Source organism: Diuraphis noxia, unplaced genomic scaffold (assembly GCF_037042655.1).
Source record: "Diuraphis noxia isolate RWA-SAM2 unplaced genomic scaffold, SU_Dnox_SAM2 contig0004, whole genome shotgun sequence".
NCBI lineage: Eukaryota > Metazoa > Arthropoda > Insecta > Hemiptera > Aphididae > Diuraphis > Diuraphis noxia.
The window spans coordinates 21844792-21859585 of record NW_028301714.1 but is presented as its reverse complement, the minus strand read 5'-3'; the positions used below and the strand labels follow the sequence as shown (position 1 = coordinate 21859585).

The 14794-nt window shown below is 25.7% G+C and overlaps 2 protein-coding genes across 2 annotated transcripts; one reads left to right on the top strand and one right to left on the bottom strand.

Annotated features, from left to right (window-relative positions):
- Nucleotides 1–2424: 2424 nt before the first annotated feature.
- LOC107161711 (cytochrome c-like) lies at nucleotides 2425–3606 on the bottom strand. The gene is made up of 4 exons (XM_015508226.2): nucleotides 3456–3606; nucleotides 3211–3275; nucleotides 3010–3151; nucleotides 2425–2625 (listed from the first exon to the last, which is right to left on the bottom strand). The coding sequence occupies exons 2-4, from the start codon at nucleotides 3235–3237 to the stop codon at nucleotides 2480–2482; spliced, it is 315 nt and encodes a 104-aa protein (XP_015363712.1). The 5' UTR covers nucleotides 3238–3275; nucleotides 3456–3606; the 3' UTR covers nucleotides 2425–2479.
- A 232-nt stretch (nucleotides 3607–3838) lies between these two features.
- On the top strand, nucleotides 3839–14087 carry SdhA (succinate dehydrogenase, subunit A (flavoprotein)). The gene is made up of 12 exons (XM_015508215.2): nucleotides 3839–4075; nucleotides 6835–6912; nucleotides 7140–7357; nucleotides 7518–7618; nucleotides 8557–8843; nucleotides 8913–9220; nucleotides 9581–9776; nucleotides 11064–11261; nucleotides 11347–11538; nucleotides 13388–13531; nucleotides 13588–13701; nucleotides 13761–14087. Exons 1-12 carry the CDS (start codon nucleotides 4019–4021, stop codon nucleotides 13845–13847), a joined length of 1980 nt encoding a protein of 659 aa, XP_015363701.1. The 5' UTR covers nucleotides 3839–4018; the 3' UTR covers nucleotides 13848–14087.
- Nucleotides 14088–14794: the final 707 nt, after the last annotated feature.

The window sequence follows — 14794 nt, the reverse complement described above, 5'->3', positions numbered from 1 at the left end:
TCATTTCTATGATACAGAAAATAGTCGAATTATAGCCATAGATAATTAAAGACTTAATTATCTATAATTATAACACAGAATAGATCGTGAATAATTAATTTAATAGTTATAATTTATTTCTATTTTATGCTAACATAGGATAATCGTGCACAGCTAGGATTATAACTCCATTTTTAGTAAAAAATTGCCGTCTACTTTTTCGTCCATGGAAGAAAAAAATGGATTTTGATGCTAGATTTGTGTAATATTCCATGCAAGGGTGTCTACCATAGACCTATTAACTAATAAGTCTATGGTGTCTACACTCCACTGACCAAAGAAGTTTCAATTAGCATTAGTACACTACACTTGTACACTTTTAAGTTTTGGACAATAATTCCTCACGAATTAGCTTAAGAGGACGCTACACCTGCATGTGTTGTCTCCGTCTTACAAGTACGTAACATTGCAAAAACTGTTTCGCGCGGGAAAGAACCGAGAAGGCTACAGTCATAACTAAAAAACGAAATTCTCACCACAGCTAAAAGGGAATTTCGACTGTGCAACGTTGTTTTTATTTTTTTGATATTAGAACTGAAAAAAAAGTTATTCGATTTTGAAAAATGCAAAAATAATGAATTTTGAAACAATAAGAACTTTTTTTCTATTTGTGATATCGAAAAATTGAAAACAACGTTGCACAGTAAATGTTCTTATTATGTGGTGAAAATTTCGTTTCTTAGTTATAGCTGTAGCCTTCTCGGTTCTTTCCCGCGCGAAACAGTTTTTGCAATGTTACGCACTTGTAAGACGGAGGCAATACATGCGGGTGTAGCGTCCTCTTAACTGCTAAACCACGATTTAAGATATCTTAAACCGTGAGCTAAACTAACTTATTTCTATATGAATTATTCAAATTATCAATAGAAAAATCGTGACTGTGATAATAGCTGTTGTAAATGGTTGTTCAATCCATTCATAACATGTTTGAATCCATATTTATGATTTATATTTTTTTTTTTTTATCTACCGATGACTGATGAGTGACTACCAAATTATAAAATGGTTAGAACTGGTCATAGCATGGATTCTATATTTCTCCTGGATTAGCACTAACGTTAGCTCATAGGGTCTTCAATATGTCATTTTCAAATAGTTTACATCTAACCTAAATTGTCTGTCGGCGTTGGACAGTATGAGAACATCATGTACTTATGACAATTACTGAATTACTCAACGGGTAGATATTCATATTCTTGATAAGTCCTCAACACAATTCTATTTCTGTTCAATTTTCAACTCATGATAGGTTAGGTATTATTAACAATATATAAAATAAGTACTATAGGTAAATTCATCAACGTGCTGACTAAATACTAAAATCGATTGAAAAGTAGATTGCATTAATTTTTAAGTTTTAATGCATGAGTATGCCGCTACACAAATTTATATAAAAAATATCACCTTTCTTCACTTCTTGGTAGTACTGCGGTCAATTCACTGAACTCAACGCCGTCAAATTACGACCAACAGAGTGACTATAATGTCATAACTATATAGTATCTACAATGAGGCTAGAATGAAATAACATTTGATATTCATTTAAATTTACTCAGCTCTTCGATGCAGTAAGATTATATATCTTAGTTTATGATATATTGTATAATACTATTTTATTATTTATCATACGTCACATGTGAAACATCTATAACTTCTAAAATACAAGTTAATAGAAAACATTTTAAGAATGAAAAATAAATGAAGATAGCGAGAGTTAGTAAAGTGCATTGTAGCAAAATTAAAAATGTACAAAATAATGTTATAAAATTGATAAGCCTCGACTTATTTGTAACCGATTACCAAATATCAGGGAACATTAAGATAATAAATACTAAATAGCAATTATTAGTCATGCTCATGGATGTACAAGATTATTGCCTGTGTCACGTGTAGCAGTAACAACTACTAATATGACAAAAAAACTTCAAACTGAATATTACATTAAAGTTAAAAAACTTGATTTTATAATATTAACTGTAAACTTTTAAATACATCTTAAGTTTAAATTAGGGTGCCAATAACTTGACCTAGTTCTTAAAATAATGTTGAAATATAGTTCACACTTAGTGCCAAATTCTATTTAAATACCATTAACAAATATTAAATTTAATTAATACTATTTGTCAATTAATAATAAACGAAAACGCACTTTTAGGTCAAAGTCATATTTTATCTATTAGTTAATTCCAATTCAAGTTTTATCAGTATTCTTTAAACCTTGACCTTCAACATAAATTTTACAAGGCATTAATTCTAAAACATTTAATATTTGACACTATAACACTGTACAACAAATAAACTTAAACAAGAAATAACTTAATTTCTTAAGTGTACGTGTACAATAATTACTAGGTATAATCACTGGGAATAATAATAACAAAAAAATAACGTGGTTTTACTCATAATTTAATCTATTATAGTGTTGTCACAAATACTGACATTACGCAGTAGCTTTTTTCAAATAAGCAATTACGTTGTTCCTTTCATCAACTTTCTTAATGCCAGCAAACACCATTTTAGTGCCAGGTATATATTTCTTAGGATTTTCTAAGTACTCGAATAATGTTGTTTCACTCCATGTAATACCTATTATCAAAACAAATATATAAATTATCCAAGGTTAACAAAACATAATTTCATCATATACATTTCAAAAACAAAAAGTTAAAATAAGTTATCTGCTGTTAAATATTTAAATTATATTAGATTTACATAACATGTAATTTTTTTATAAAAGTTCAACTTTGGACAGAAAGTAGGATGATTTCATAAAATATAAGTGCACTGCTCATTTTGATATTTAAACAATGAATAATTTATTATTAGTACTATATGAAAAATAAAAAAATTACTGGTAAAATGATAAAAGTTGAAAGTTTTAATGATTCACCAATTAACTAAAAACTAAAATCATATTTTAAAAACAATAACTGTTCTATAAAAGTCTGATATATAATAAAAAAAAATTACCCTTTTGTTTATTGGCATCAGTATAAGAATAACCAGCAGCTTGACCAGTTTTACGTCCAAATAAACCATGCAAATTGGGCCCAACTTTGTGTTTACCGCCAGCTTCAACCGTGTGGCATTGAGAGCATTTAGTTTGGAATACCTTAAAATCAGATAATATTTAATTTAGTTTAAATACTAAGTATACCTGAAACTACTTACTTTGGCTCCTTTTTCTACGTCACCCATTTTTGTTAATTAGGTAGGTATTTTAAAATGAATTAAATCTGTAAAATTTTAAAAATCAAAACGTGACTCAGAGAATTAAACCTCAAAAAAATAATCAAAATGAGATAAGTAAATGGCATAAAAAATAATAATTTGCAAAACTAAACAAATAATTTTTTTTTTTTGTGAAAATATTATTAAAAATCAAATACATTCATAAAATTGAAATATGTACTTACGAATTGAGTAGAAGGGCGTACGCACGACCTGTCAACACAAAATGCAATGTGAAAAGAACGAAGAACGAAAAAGTAAAAGAATCGTATTATAGAATATAGGAACTGACCCAGTCTCACAATGCCGATCGTCACGATTGCGAATAATGTCGTAAGCCCATTGGGTGGGGACGCCGGAAGGTCATGTTTTTTATCCTCCATGACTGAAGAATTGATTAGTGTTAATTATTTTTGATTAGATATGAACCAAGGTGGCGATACTGTAGATAGCGTTAAACATTTCATTTCGTTTATCTCTTACAACCGTGCAATCTAAATATATATATATATATGTAATTGCGCGTTTTTATAACCTACCATGAATCAGCTTCAGCTTTAACAATAATGTTTATTGTCGAATAGACCGAATAGTATCTCATATCTCAACTATTCTTCTTTTTCAGCTGATTAGAATATAAGTTGAATTATAAGACATATTAAGTTCACTTTCCATTTCTTGTCTTCTCAAGTCCGTGACATTCGACATTTTCGCTGTGAAATTAAAATAACATTAAAAATTTATAAAAATGATTGGTTTATTAAAAATTGTGAATCCAATCCCACGAAGTACTTATTCAAAAATTGTAAGTATTTGTTCCTAAATGAATTTGGTAAACCAGTTAGGTTGCAAACTAATACAAGTATAGGTAGTTTGGCACAGTTTTGTATTAAATTAGTTAAATTATAAATTAATTATTGGTCTAATTTTAATATTTTTACACTACAATACTTAAATATTCATTTTTGTAGTTGTTTTATTGAGCTTTTAATCTCTGGACCCATTCAATTAATTACTATCACTTCACACTTTTTTGTATAATAGTTAAAATTATGAAAGCCTAATTATTTTTAGTTAATTCAAATAATTTACTAGAAGTTAAGCTATTTGTGTGTTGAAATTATGTAAAGTTAGAGTTGTATATATATGCTATCATATCAGTTCCTAATATTTAGATAATTCTCATTGTATAAAAGGCACATTTTTAATTATAATTAAGAACAAAATATCCAAAACATTTAAAAAAAGTAAGATGATTTAATAAAGTTGCAATATTTATATTAATTTTAAATCTTACAAACAAAATGCATTATAATGTGTGTGACAGGCCATTTATTATGGAATATCCACTGTGTGTCCACTCCTCCTCCTTTATAAATAAGTTTCACTAGTAGAAAACCCCCTTGCTTTATGTGATTTCTCCAATTATCCTATTTTACAATCGAAGCAACAGATTGGATATTTACTTCAAATATAATATAAGAAGAAGAATCTAAAAATAATAATTATATAAATATATTTAAATTTAAAGTTATTAGTTACTGCTATTTAGTCTCTTAGACACAAAGTTAGAAAAATCTTATCCCTCTGGGTGGGTGTTCATTGGACTTACTATGTGTCCATTTAAGGAGAAGTATTGGCAACATAGTTCCTTCTCCGGTCCTCAATACCACAGGAAAAGACACAAAAAAGATCCTTAAAAAAATATCCTGAGGTGTGAAGGTCTTAATTATTCATACACTTATTTGTCCATTTTAACATAACATTAATTAGAACTCATTAATCATTATTATGTACTAAAATCTATCATTTGTTACTCAAGCTTTAGTTATTGCAAATATGATGTAATATGATGCAACAATTCAGTAAATAATTGTTTGTTAAATTGATTAAATAATTAAATGATTTAAGGAAAAAAAAACATTTAATTAAATTTTTTTTAATTATATTTATATTTTTCATTTGCCTACATGTTAATTTTAATATATTATATATAAATTAATATATTAATATATTAACATAATTGTTAATTGAACATTTTTTGAATATCTATTTGGGTACACTTAAAAATATGTAAATAAACTGTAAAATAATCTTAATATATAATTCAAATATATTTATATTTATAAAATAATATTATATTTTATTCGCTCAGTGGTGTCACTTGAGGCATGGAGGTAGATATTTCCACTGTATATACATTTATTTAAGTTGTGTGCTTTAATTTTCAAATTATGGGGGTTACAATAATAATTTTTAACATTTTTAAAAATCATAAAAAATAAATTACTTGACTTATATAAATGATTTTACAACAAAAAGATTTCTAAAAATTAGATTTAAAAATAAACTATTTAAAAAAAAAAATTGAATTGAATGATATTATATCATTGTATACAATAAACATTTCTGAATGAAGATGGTTTGTCAGTCTATTATATTTTTTAGTTTTATATCATGTAAATTATATTGCTATAATTTCAAAAAAAAAAAAAAAAATGTAGGTACCTATAAAATAAATTCCAAATGAAAAATTGATTGAATTTAATCAATCAGATTCATTATGTACCCGACTCACTATGTCATTCATAGTAGGTATATACAATTTAATATTTATTATAAAGTATTAATATAAGTCATTAATGGCATTAACTATTAATATTAGAATATAAAGTATACTCTTGAAATTTTTAAATACCTACAAATAATATTTTTAAATTTCAACAATATAACTACAACTGCTATTCTTCATTCATCCAAATTTAAAATTAAAATAAATATAAAAAAAAAAAACTGTGTTTGTAGAGTTTTAGATTTTTTTTTTTGCAGAAGAATATATTACTTATGATGAACCTTGTTTTAAATTTTTGATCATTAGCTATAAAAGTTAAATGTTTTATAAATTTTTACCAACCAAAGAATTTAAAAATTTTCAATTAAATAAATTTTGTCAACATTTGAAATTCAAATGGTTAAAAAAAAGGGCCTATGTACTTTAATTATTTTCAAATTGCTATTATATCAACCTATGGGTAATCTTGTATTAAATTTTCAAGTTATTTAACCCAATGAATAAAATTTTATTGACATTTATAGAACAAAAACTGAAATTTAAAATGTCTATAAATATCTTTAAAAAAGTTAAAATATTTTGAAAATTTTATCAAGTATAGAAGTTGATAAAATAAACATTTGGTGTAAATTTCAAGTTTCTATTTTATCTAACATTTTCAATTTTTCTGTCTTAGTAGTCGTGATTCATATCATATTTTATTTGTTTAAGCTGATCTTTAAAAAAAGTCTGAGATAGGTATCATAATTAGTTTGTTCTGCTGTGTCTATTTTGCTTAGACACTTATAATTTCATGTAAGGTAAGAATTGTGTCGAGATAAAAATCTAAGTATAAATTTGTTTGCAATATGATAAGTTTTTTTTTTTTTTTGGTTTAGTTATATGGGCTTGTGCCCTATCATATTATAAACTGTAATGGCACCACTGTATTCAAGTAGCATTAGTTAACAAAATGTATTTTATATTTTATTTATATATTTTTTATATTTTAGAACAATTGGAGCCGTCCATTAATTTACACAAAAAACTTACATCTATCTAAATATTATTCATCTAAACAGAGTACAGCAGTAAGTATATATCCCAAAGTATAAGAAAAAAAAATTAATGGCTTATCCAAAAATGAACAACTTAAGATTTATTTTTATTTAAAATTATATAATGAGTATAATTTATTTATAATTAATGTGAAATAATTCTAATAAATAGTATAGATTTCCCAAGTATTATTTTTGTTTTTCAATTATAAAAATATAATTTTGTTCAGTTTATTTAATTACTTTAAAATAATTTCTAGGGAACAAATGCATATTCAGTAATTGATCATGAATATGATGCTGTCGTAGTTGGAGCTGGAGGAGCTGGTCTCCGAGCCGCTTTTGGTTTGGTACAAGAAGGATTTAAAACGGCAGTTATTACTAAACTATTTCCGACAAGATCTCATACGGTTGCTGCACAAGGAGGAATTAATGCTGCTTTAGGGAATATGGAAGATGATGACTGGCGATGGCATATGTATGTAAATTATAATTTTTTTTTTTTTTTGTACTCCGTAAATAAAGTCATGAATCTATTTATAAATTTACATTCTCACATAGCCACTAAGCATTTTGTAACTCTAAAATATTTTATTTATGAAATATATTGTTCAAAAGTTATTTTATTTGTATTTTAGGTTTGATACTGTTAAAGGTTCAGATTGGTTAGGAGATCAGGATGCTATCCATTATTTAACTAGAGAAGCACCTGCAGCTGTTATTGAGTTAGAAAATTATGGTAAATATATTTGTAACTTAATATTAAATAAAAAAGTTATCTATATTTTATATTTAAGAAAAAAATGCAGGTGGTTTTTGATTTCAGTATCTTTTCCTTTAGGTAAGTAATCTAGTTAGCGCATTTAGAAGGTCAAAATTCAAAATACCCAATTGTTTTCAAAAAGACAAAGGCGATAAAATTAACAACAAACAATTAAGTCAAAATTTGAATTTTTAATATTCATAAAGAAAAATTATGCCAATTAATTTCTGACATTGATCAACTGCTATTAAATAATTTTTATGAATTTTCTAATTTACAAATATTTACCAATTTTCTTGATTTTGATGAATTTTATCAATATTTTGACTTCAGATTCTTTTACATTATTATTGTGGATTTACGTTCAATTTTTTTAAACACATTTTTCAATAGGCACAACTTCATGTTTTACACAACAATGTCATATTACATTTTCAACTTTTGTCCAAAAAAAAAATTGACCATAATTTAAAAATTAAAAAAAAATTAAACTTGACATTTTTTGTTTATGAGTCAATATTTCGATAATTTCATGTCTTTATGGTTTTTTTTATTAGAGTTAATAAAAAACACTATAAACAAAATCTCAGTTTTTCCTTAATTTGTTGTTTGTTTTTCCCAACTCCTTTGAAAACTGGAAATTTTTTATTTTAACCTCTGAAGTACCAGTTAGATTCACTTTTCTTCCAAAAAATGTGTTATTGGAGATAACTAAAGATTTTTAATATCCCAAAAGTTAAACACAAAAATAAATAAATAAACAGCTCATTATAAAATTAATACAATCACTCAGGATCTATACATTTTTAATATATTATTAAATAACTAGCAGAATGATTGTATTTATTACTAAAAATGTATTAGCTTATAAGTTAAGTCTCTTTAACATTATAATAATTTATAAAATTGTATAGGTATGCCTTTTAGTCGCACTGATGAAGGTAAAATATATCAACGCGCATTTGGTGGCCAGAGCTTACAATATGGAAAAGGTGGTCAGGCTCATCGTACTTGTTGTGTAGCTGACCGAACTGGTCATTCCCTCTTGCATACTTTATATGGATATTCATTAAAATTTAATTGCAATTATTTTGTGGAATATTTTGCTTTGGATTTAATTATGGATAAAGGTGAATGTGTTGGAGTTATTGCTTTATGCTTGGAAGATGGTACCATTCATCGATTTAGAGCTAAGAATACTGTTTGTATTTTTTTTTCTTGCTAATAATATTTTATTTTACTTATATCATTATTAATTCAATTTTTATAGGTTTTAGCTACTGGTGGTTATGCTAGGGCCTACTTTTCATGTACAGCTGCTCATACCTGTACAGGCGATGGTCAAGCTTTAGCGTCAAGAGCTGGTATTCCAATGCAAGATATGGAATTTGTACAATTCCACCCTACTGGTATATATGGTGCTGGCTGTTTAATGACAGAAGGTTGTCGTGGTGAAGGAGGATATTTAATCAATGGTTTAGGTGAAAGATTTATGGAGAAATATGCACCTAATGCTAAGGAACTTGCATCTAGAGATGTTGTATCTAGGTCAATGACTATTGAAATCATGGAAGGAAGGTAGATATTTATATTTTTAAGTTATTATGTAAAAAAAAGAAAACTAAACTACAGATCAGATTTTGGTTCAGTAACTTACAAGAGAATGTAATATCATTGCTATTTTCAATGTTATTGGTTGTTTGATTTATTTGGTTATCATGGTGATCAATAATTTAATATTTATGCAACACTAGCATAGTTTTACTCAAATAATAACAGAGCTGATACAAAAATAAGGAAAAAATTTTGTTTGTCCTATAATTAAGAAATGTATTATGTCTATGTGTTATTTGATTACTTGTTGGTTGAAGACGATTATATAATTATGAAAAAAATATTAGGCTTATCCTTTGACCAATTAACTGAATATTGTTTTAGAGGATGTGGTCCAGAAAAAGATCATGTTTATCTTCAACTTTATCATTTGCCAGCTGAACAACTTCATGCTAGACTACCTGGTATTTCGGAAACTGCCATGATATTTGCTGGAGTTGATGTTACTAAAGAGCCTATTCCTGTGTTGCCAACAGTCCATTATAACATGGGTGGAATACCAACAAACTATAGAGGACAGGTTATTAAATAATTTATTAATATGAATTATGATATTAAATCAATGTTAAAAAAATTTAGCTTTGAAGTTTGTCTCATAAAAAATATAAATTCAATAGTATTCGTCTTTATTTTTTTAAATTATTATTTTAATCAACTTTAAAATGTTAAGAATATTAAATTCTATCTAGAAGCTGTGTACTTACAAGCAGTAGCGTATTTTCAAAAATTTCTTGGGGAGGAGCGGGGGGTTAATTTTTTTTTAAATCATATGATAATGCTTATTTGTTTCATTTTATTTTGAAACGCAGCTATACTCAAGCTAACACCACAAAATTGTATCTGCTGAATGCAAATTTGGTTATGATTTATGAGGTTCAAACAGAAAAAACAAATAGTAGGCTGACATCTCCTCAATGTATCAAATAATGATATGTCAAACAAATTCAGTTTAAAATCGTTATTGAGGTTGACAAAATTTTATATTTTGTATTCAAGAATTGTTTGTAAAATTACAACTATATTATCTGAATATTTATACAGAAATTATAAGTATCAAATAACAATGTTTATTATAAAAATATTATTTATAAGGTGTATTAAATACCAAATGTGATATCTACATATTAGATGCAACTTCATTTTAGTTACTTATTTGTTTCATTTTACTTTGAAAGGCAGAGCGATGCAATGCAGTATTGAGAAATCAGCACATTTGGTATTTAATATACCTTATAAATAATAATTTAATATTAAATATTGTTATTTAACACTTTTTATATGAATACTCAGATTACATACAAACAATTCTTGTGTTAAAAATATAACATTTTGACTACTTCAATAAGGATTTTAAATTATAATTGTTGGATATACCATTATTTGTTACATGAGAATATGTCAGACCACTATTTGTTTCTTCTCTTTGGCCCTCATAAATCATACCAAATTTGCATTTAGCAGATGCCATTTGCGTTGTTAGCTATAATATTAAATAGATTTTACCAAAAATAAAACTTTAAAGTTAAAAATTTACCTAGAGCCCCTTGTAGCCTTTTATTTATATTTTTATTAATAAGCAAGTTGGAGGTAGGTATATAATTATTTATATAAATTTATATAAATCATAATTTTAAAATAATTTTTTAACCATTTAACTTCCAATACTAAAATAACTATTTAGGACCCTTAAACTATGTGTTAATGCAGATAATTAAGATGATTAGTATTAGTTATAATATTAAGTTATAAAAATCTTTGATTATATCACATCAGTTACTCAATTTTTATTATCCATTATTATATTTAGGTAATCAATCCTGATAATGGGGAAGATAAAGTAGTACCTGGATTGTATGCTTGTGGTGAAGCTGCATGCACTTCTGTTCATGGAGCTAATCGTCTTGGAGCTAATTCATTACTTGAGTTAGTGGTATTTGGACGATCTTGTGCTTTAGATATTGCTAAATACAACAAACCTGGAGATAAAATACCACAAATTAGTGATGTAAAATTTAAAATAATATTGTATTACTATTTAAAATATTATATTATTAAAACTATGAAAAATAATTGATACATTTGTTTTATAGAATGCTGGTGAAGAATCCATTGCCAACATTGATAAATTACGTTTCAAAAATGGAACAATACCTACAGCAGACTTACGTTTAGATATGCAAAAAACTATGCAACTTTATGCTGCTGTTTTTAGAACTGGATCTACACTTGATGAAGGCCGTACTAAAATGCAAACCATTTATTCAAAGCTTAAGGATATTAAGGTATTATTATTTCTTTATTTGTTTATAAAAATTTACTTGAATATTGAGAAAGCTCCTTTACTATTGTAATGTACATTACTACACAAAATAAAGGTTTTACTTGCTAAAATAATAATCTATTATTCATAAATAGTTTTATCTCATATAAAATACACTTTTTAAGTATAATTAACTGTTTCCATATTTTATATATTAAGAAATCAAACAGAGTGGCTTTATGATAGTTAATGTAATAAAGGTCTGTAGAAAGCCAAAGAAGAAGAAGAAGATATTATGTATATTATTTATTAATTAACACATCCCTATATCAAAAAATCTATAAATAATATGATATATATATATTTATATACAGGGTATTTTTTTTATCGAAGAACACTCATTATTTAAAAAAGTATTGATTTTTTTCAAAATATTTTTTTACATAATTTCAAGTTGTTAAAAACAAACTATTTTATTAAAAAATTATATTTTTAAATATTTTTTATCCTTATTTTTTAAGTTTTTTACTTTTTTGAATGACAACATAGAGTTTTAATTTCATATTCATAAGCAGGATATTTTTCTAAGTATTTTGATTCATAAAAATCAAATTTATGACGAGTAGTTTATGAGTTATAAGTATTTAAATTTTAGACAAGTGGAGTAGTGGACAAACATTTTATGGGTTAACCCCGTACCACTCACTCTGCCAATCTTAAAGACTGTGTGCGTGCTATAATGTGACATTAATACACAATTTAATTTTATGAAAACTCAAAATATGGGTTTTTTTTAAAATCTCTTATCGCCGATAAGACATTATTTTCTATCTATAAAATGTAAATGAATATTTTATTTTCATTGAGACTGGCAAGATTGCTGCTACAGTAGAACCCCTCTCGTACACCCTCGGCTAGTGATCCGGTTGATCCGACCATAGTATTATTGATATGAATATTATGTATGTAATTTAAAAAGTACAATTTGGATTTTCTTATTTATAGTACATATATAAAAATAATTGCTAGTTTAATATTTCCCTTATTAGTCTTAGCTAAGTCTAGAATATCATTTGCTAAAGAAAAATCTATAACTGGCTTTTTTTCTAAGTATTGTAAAATATAATAAATTTCTAATATAATCTTGTATGTAATATGTATATAAAAATGTTCTGTATATTCTGATAATCCGACCTTTTTCGCGTTCCGACCACACCCACAGTCCCGAAAGTGACGGATCAGAGAGGTTCTACTGTAGTTGACATTGGTTCGCCATACTGTGTGTAACTACAAAGTTTAATTTGTTTATATTATATATCAATAAAATCATTTGACAATTTTTATTTATTTAAAATCAATAAAATAATGATTATTTCAATATATCGAGTTTTAATTGAAATATTTTAATACACGGTCAAAAACACCGTGTTCGTGGAACCTCGTGAATATTTTTAATGCGTGTAATCTAGGGTTAAGTCAAATATGATGAATGTGGAGGGACATAATTGTATGAGAAATGTCCTTCATGCTCAAAATTAGCTAATTATGAAAATGTATTAACAACTTATTTTATACTAAAATTTTCATCTTTTACTGGCCTTTGATGTTAATTTCAAAAATTTCAAATATAGCATTTTAAACTTTGAAAATTATTTAAATGTAAAGTCTATAATTACTAAAACCACAATTATTTCAGTTAGTCTTATATTTAAGGATAACACAATTTTCAACTACATTTTCTTACTAATGTTGAAATTTCCAACCTAAACATTTTTAAAATTACCTATTTTTTTGAATAAATAAATAAATAAATCTTTTGATCAAATATTAATCTTACGCTCAAAATAAAATACAACCATATATTTTTATAGATAAATGATCGATCAATGGTTTGGAATTCAGATTTGGTGGAATCATTAGAATTACAAAACTTAATGATCAATGCTCAGCAAACAATTGTATCTGCTGCTGAACGTAAAGAATCCAGAGGGGCACATGCACGAGATGATTTCAAAGTATTATATTATTATTATTATATTTTCTACTACATTTCAAATAAAAAAATTTTTAGGATCGTATTGATGAATTTGATTACAAAAAACCATTAGAAGGACAAACCCAAGTACCAATTGAAAAACACTGGAGAAAGCATACACTTGCATGCATAAATCCAGAATCAGGAGAGGTTAGTAAAATTTGAATTTTTTTTTAAATTTTATATTTTTATTTTTAATTTTTTTTTAGATCAAATTAACTTATAGACCTGTAATTGATCACACATTGGATGAAAAAGAAGTAAAATCAGTGCCGCCTATGATTAGATCATATTAAGATTCAACCATCACTAATCAACCAGGTATTGCTCGTAACCCTAGTCTGCCCACTTATAATCAAATCACAAAACATCTTGAATCTCATTTGCATTTAAAAATATTAATTAAAAAAAAAAAACCTTTAAAAAGGTATATCAGCAAATCCTATACTACTTATTTGTTAATACAAGTAGTTACGAGCAGAATTCAAAGAAGTATTAATAGTTAATAATAGTAAAAATACATTTCATAAATCTATTGTTATTGTTTTATTTTTTTATTACCTGTAAATCATTATTTCAACTGATTTCTTTGTTGAAATTGGTAATATATATATTTTCAACAACCTAGATAAAATGTTGTGTTTTTTTGCAGATGATTATCCTTTATTTTGATTATTTTAAAATTTAAATTGTTTACTCAATGTTTATAGACTTTATCATGTTATTCATATGATTTGTTTCTAAACATGTTTACTATTTAGATAATTTTACTAGTTATATTCACATTATATTTAATCATTTTTATCCTAGTAACTGAATTGTAAATTTTACTCATCAATATTATTATTATTATTCAGATACATATATTAGGATATACAATTAATATTAATTTATTTTAATGTGTCTACACTTAAGTGGATTATGATAAAATAAAGTGATAACAATTTAATAATAATAGTACTTAGAGTAGTATAACTCTATTATTATTATATAAGTTACTAAAAATAATATAATATGTGTTATTAGTGACAATAATTTACAGTTTGATATTATATCTTTGAAATTTCCTTCCCAATATGAATGTGTATTATAGCAGCATTTACTTGAAATAATTTAATAAATTGAAATTTTCTAGTATTGTACTTAAATTTAAAAATAAAAACTTTTGGTAAAGCAATATATACACAATTTGGTCAAATAAATATATTAATTCAAATAATTGTGTGCTAAAAGAAAGGTTTAT

What these genes read in the sequence shown, in the direction of transcription:
- SdhA (XM_015508215.2), top strand. Translation starts at nt 4,019, where the DNA reads ATGATTGGTTTATTAAAAATTGTGAATCCAATCCCACGAAGTACTTAT. An exon ending in ATTGAAATCATGGAAGGAAG is followed by an intron (nt 9,221 to 9,580) that starts GTAGATATTTAT and finishes ATATTGTTTTAG; the next exon opens with AGGATGTGGTCCAGAAAAAG. An exon ending in CAACAAACTATAGAGGACAG is followed by an intron (nt 9,777 to 11,063) that starts GTTATTAAATAA and finishes TATTATATTTAG; the next exon opens with GTAATCAATCCTGATAATGG.
- LOC107161711 (XM_015508226.2), bottom strand. Translation starts at nt 3,237, where the DNA reads ATGGGTGACGTAGAAAAAGGAGCCAAA. An exon ending in ACGTAGAAAAAGGAGCCAAA is followed by an intron (nt 3,152 to 3,210) that starts GTAAGTAGTTTC and finishes TCTGATTTTAAG; the next exon opens with GTATTCCAAACTAAATGCTC. An exon ending in TGATGCCAATAAACAAAAGG is followed by an intron (nt 2,626 to 3,009) that starts GTAATTTTTTTT and finishes TTTTGATAATAG; the next exon opens with GTATTACATGGAGTGAAACA.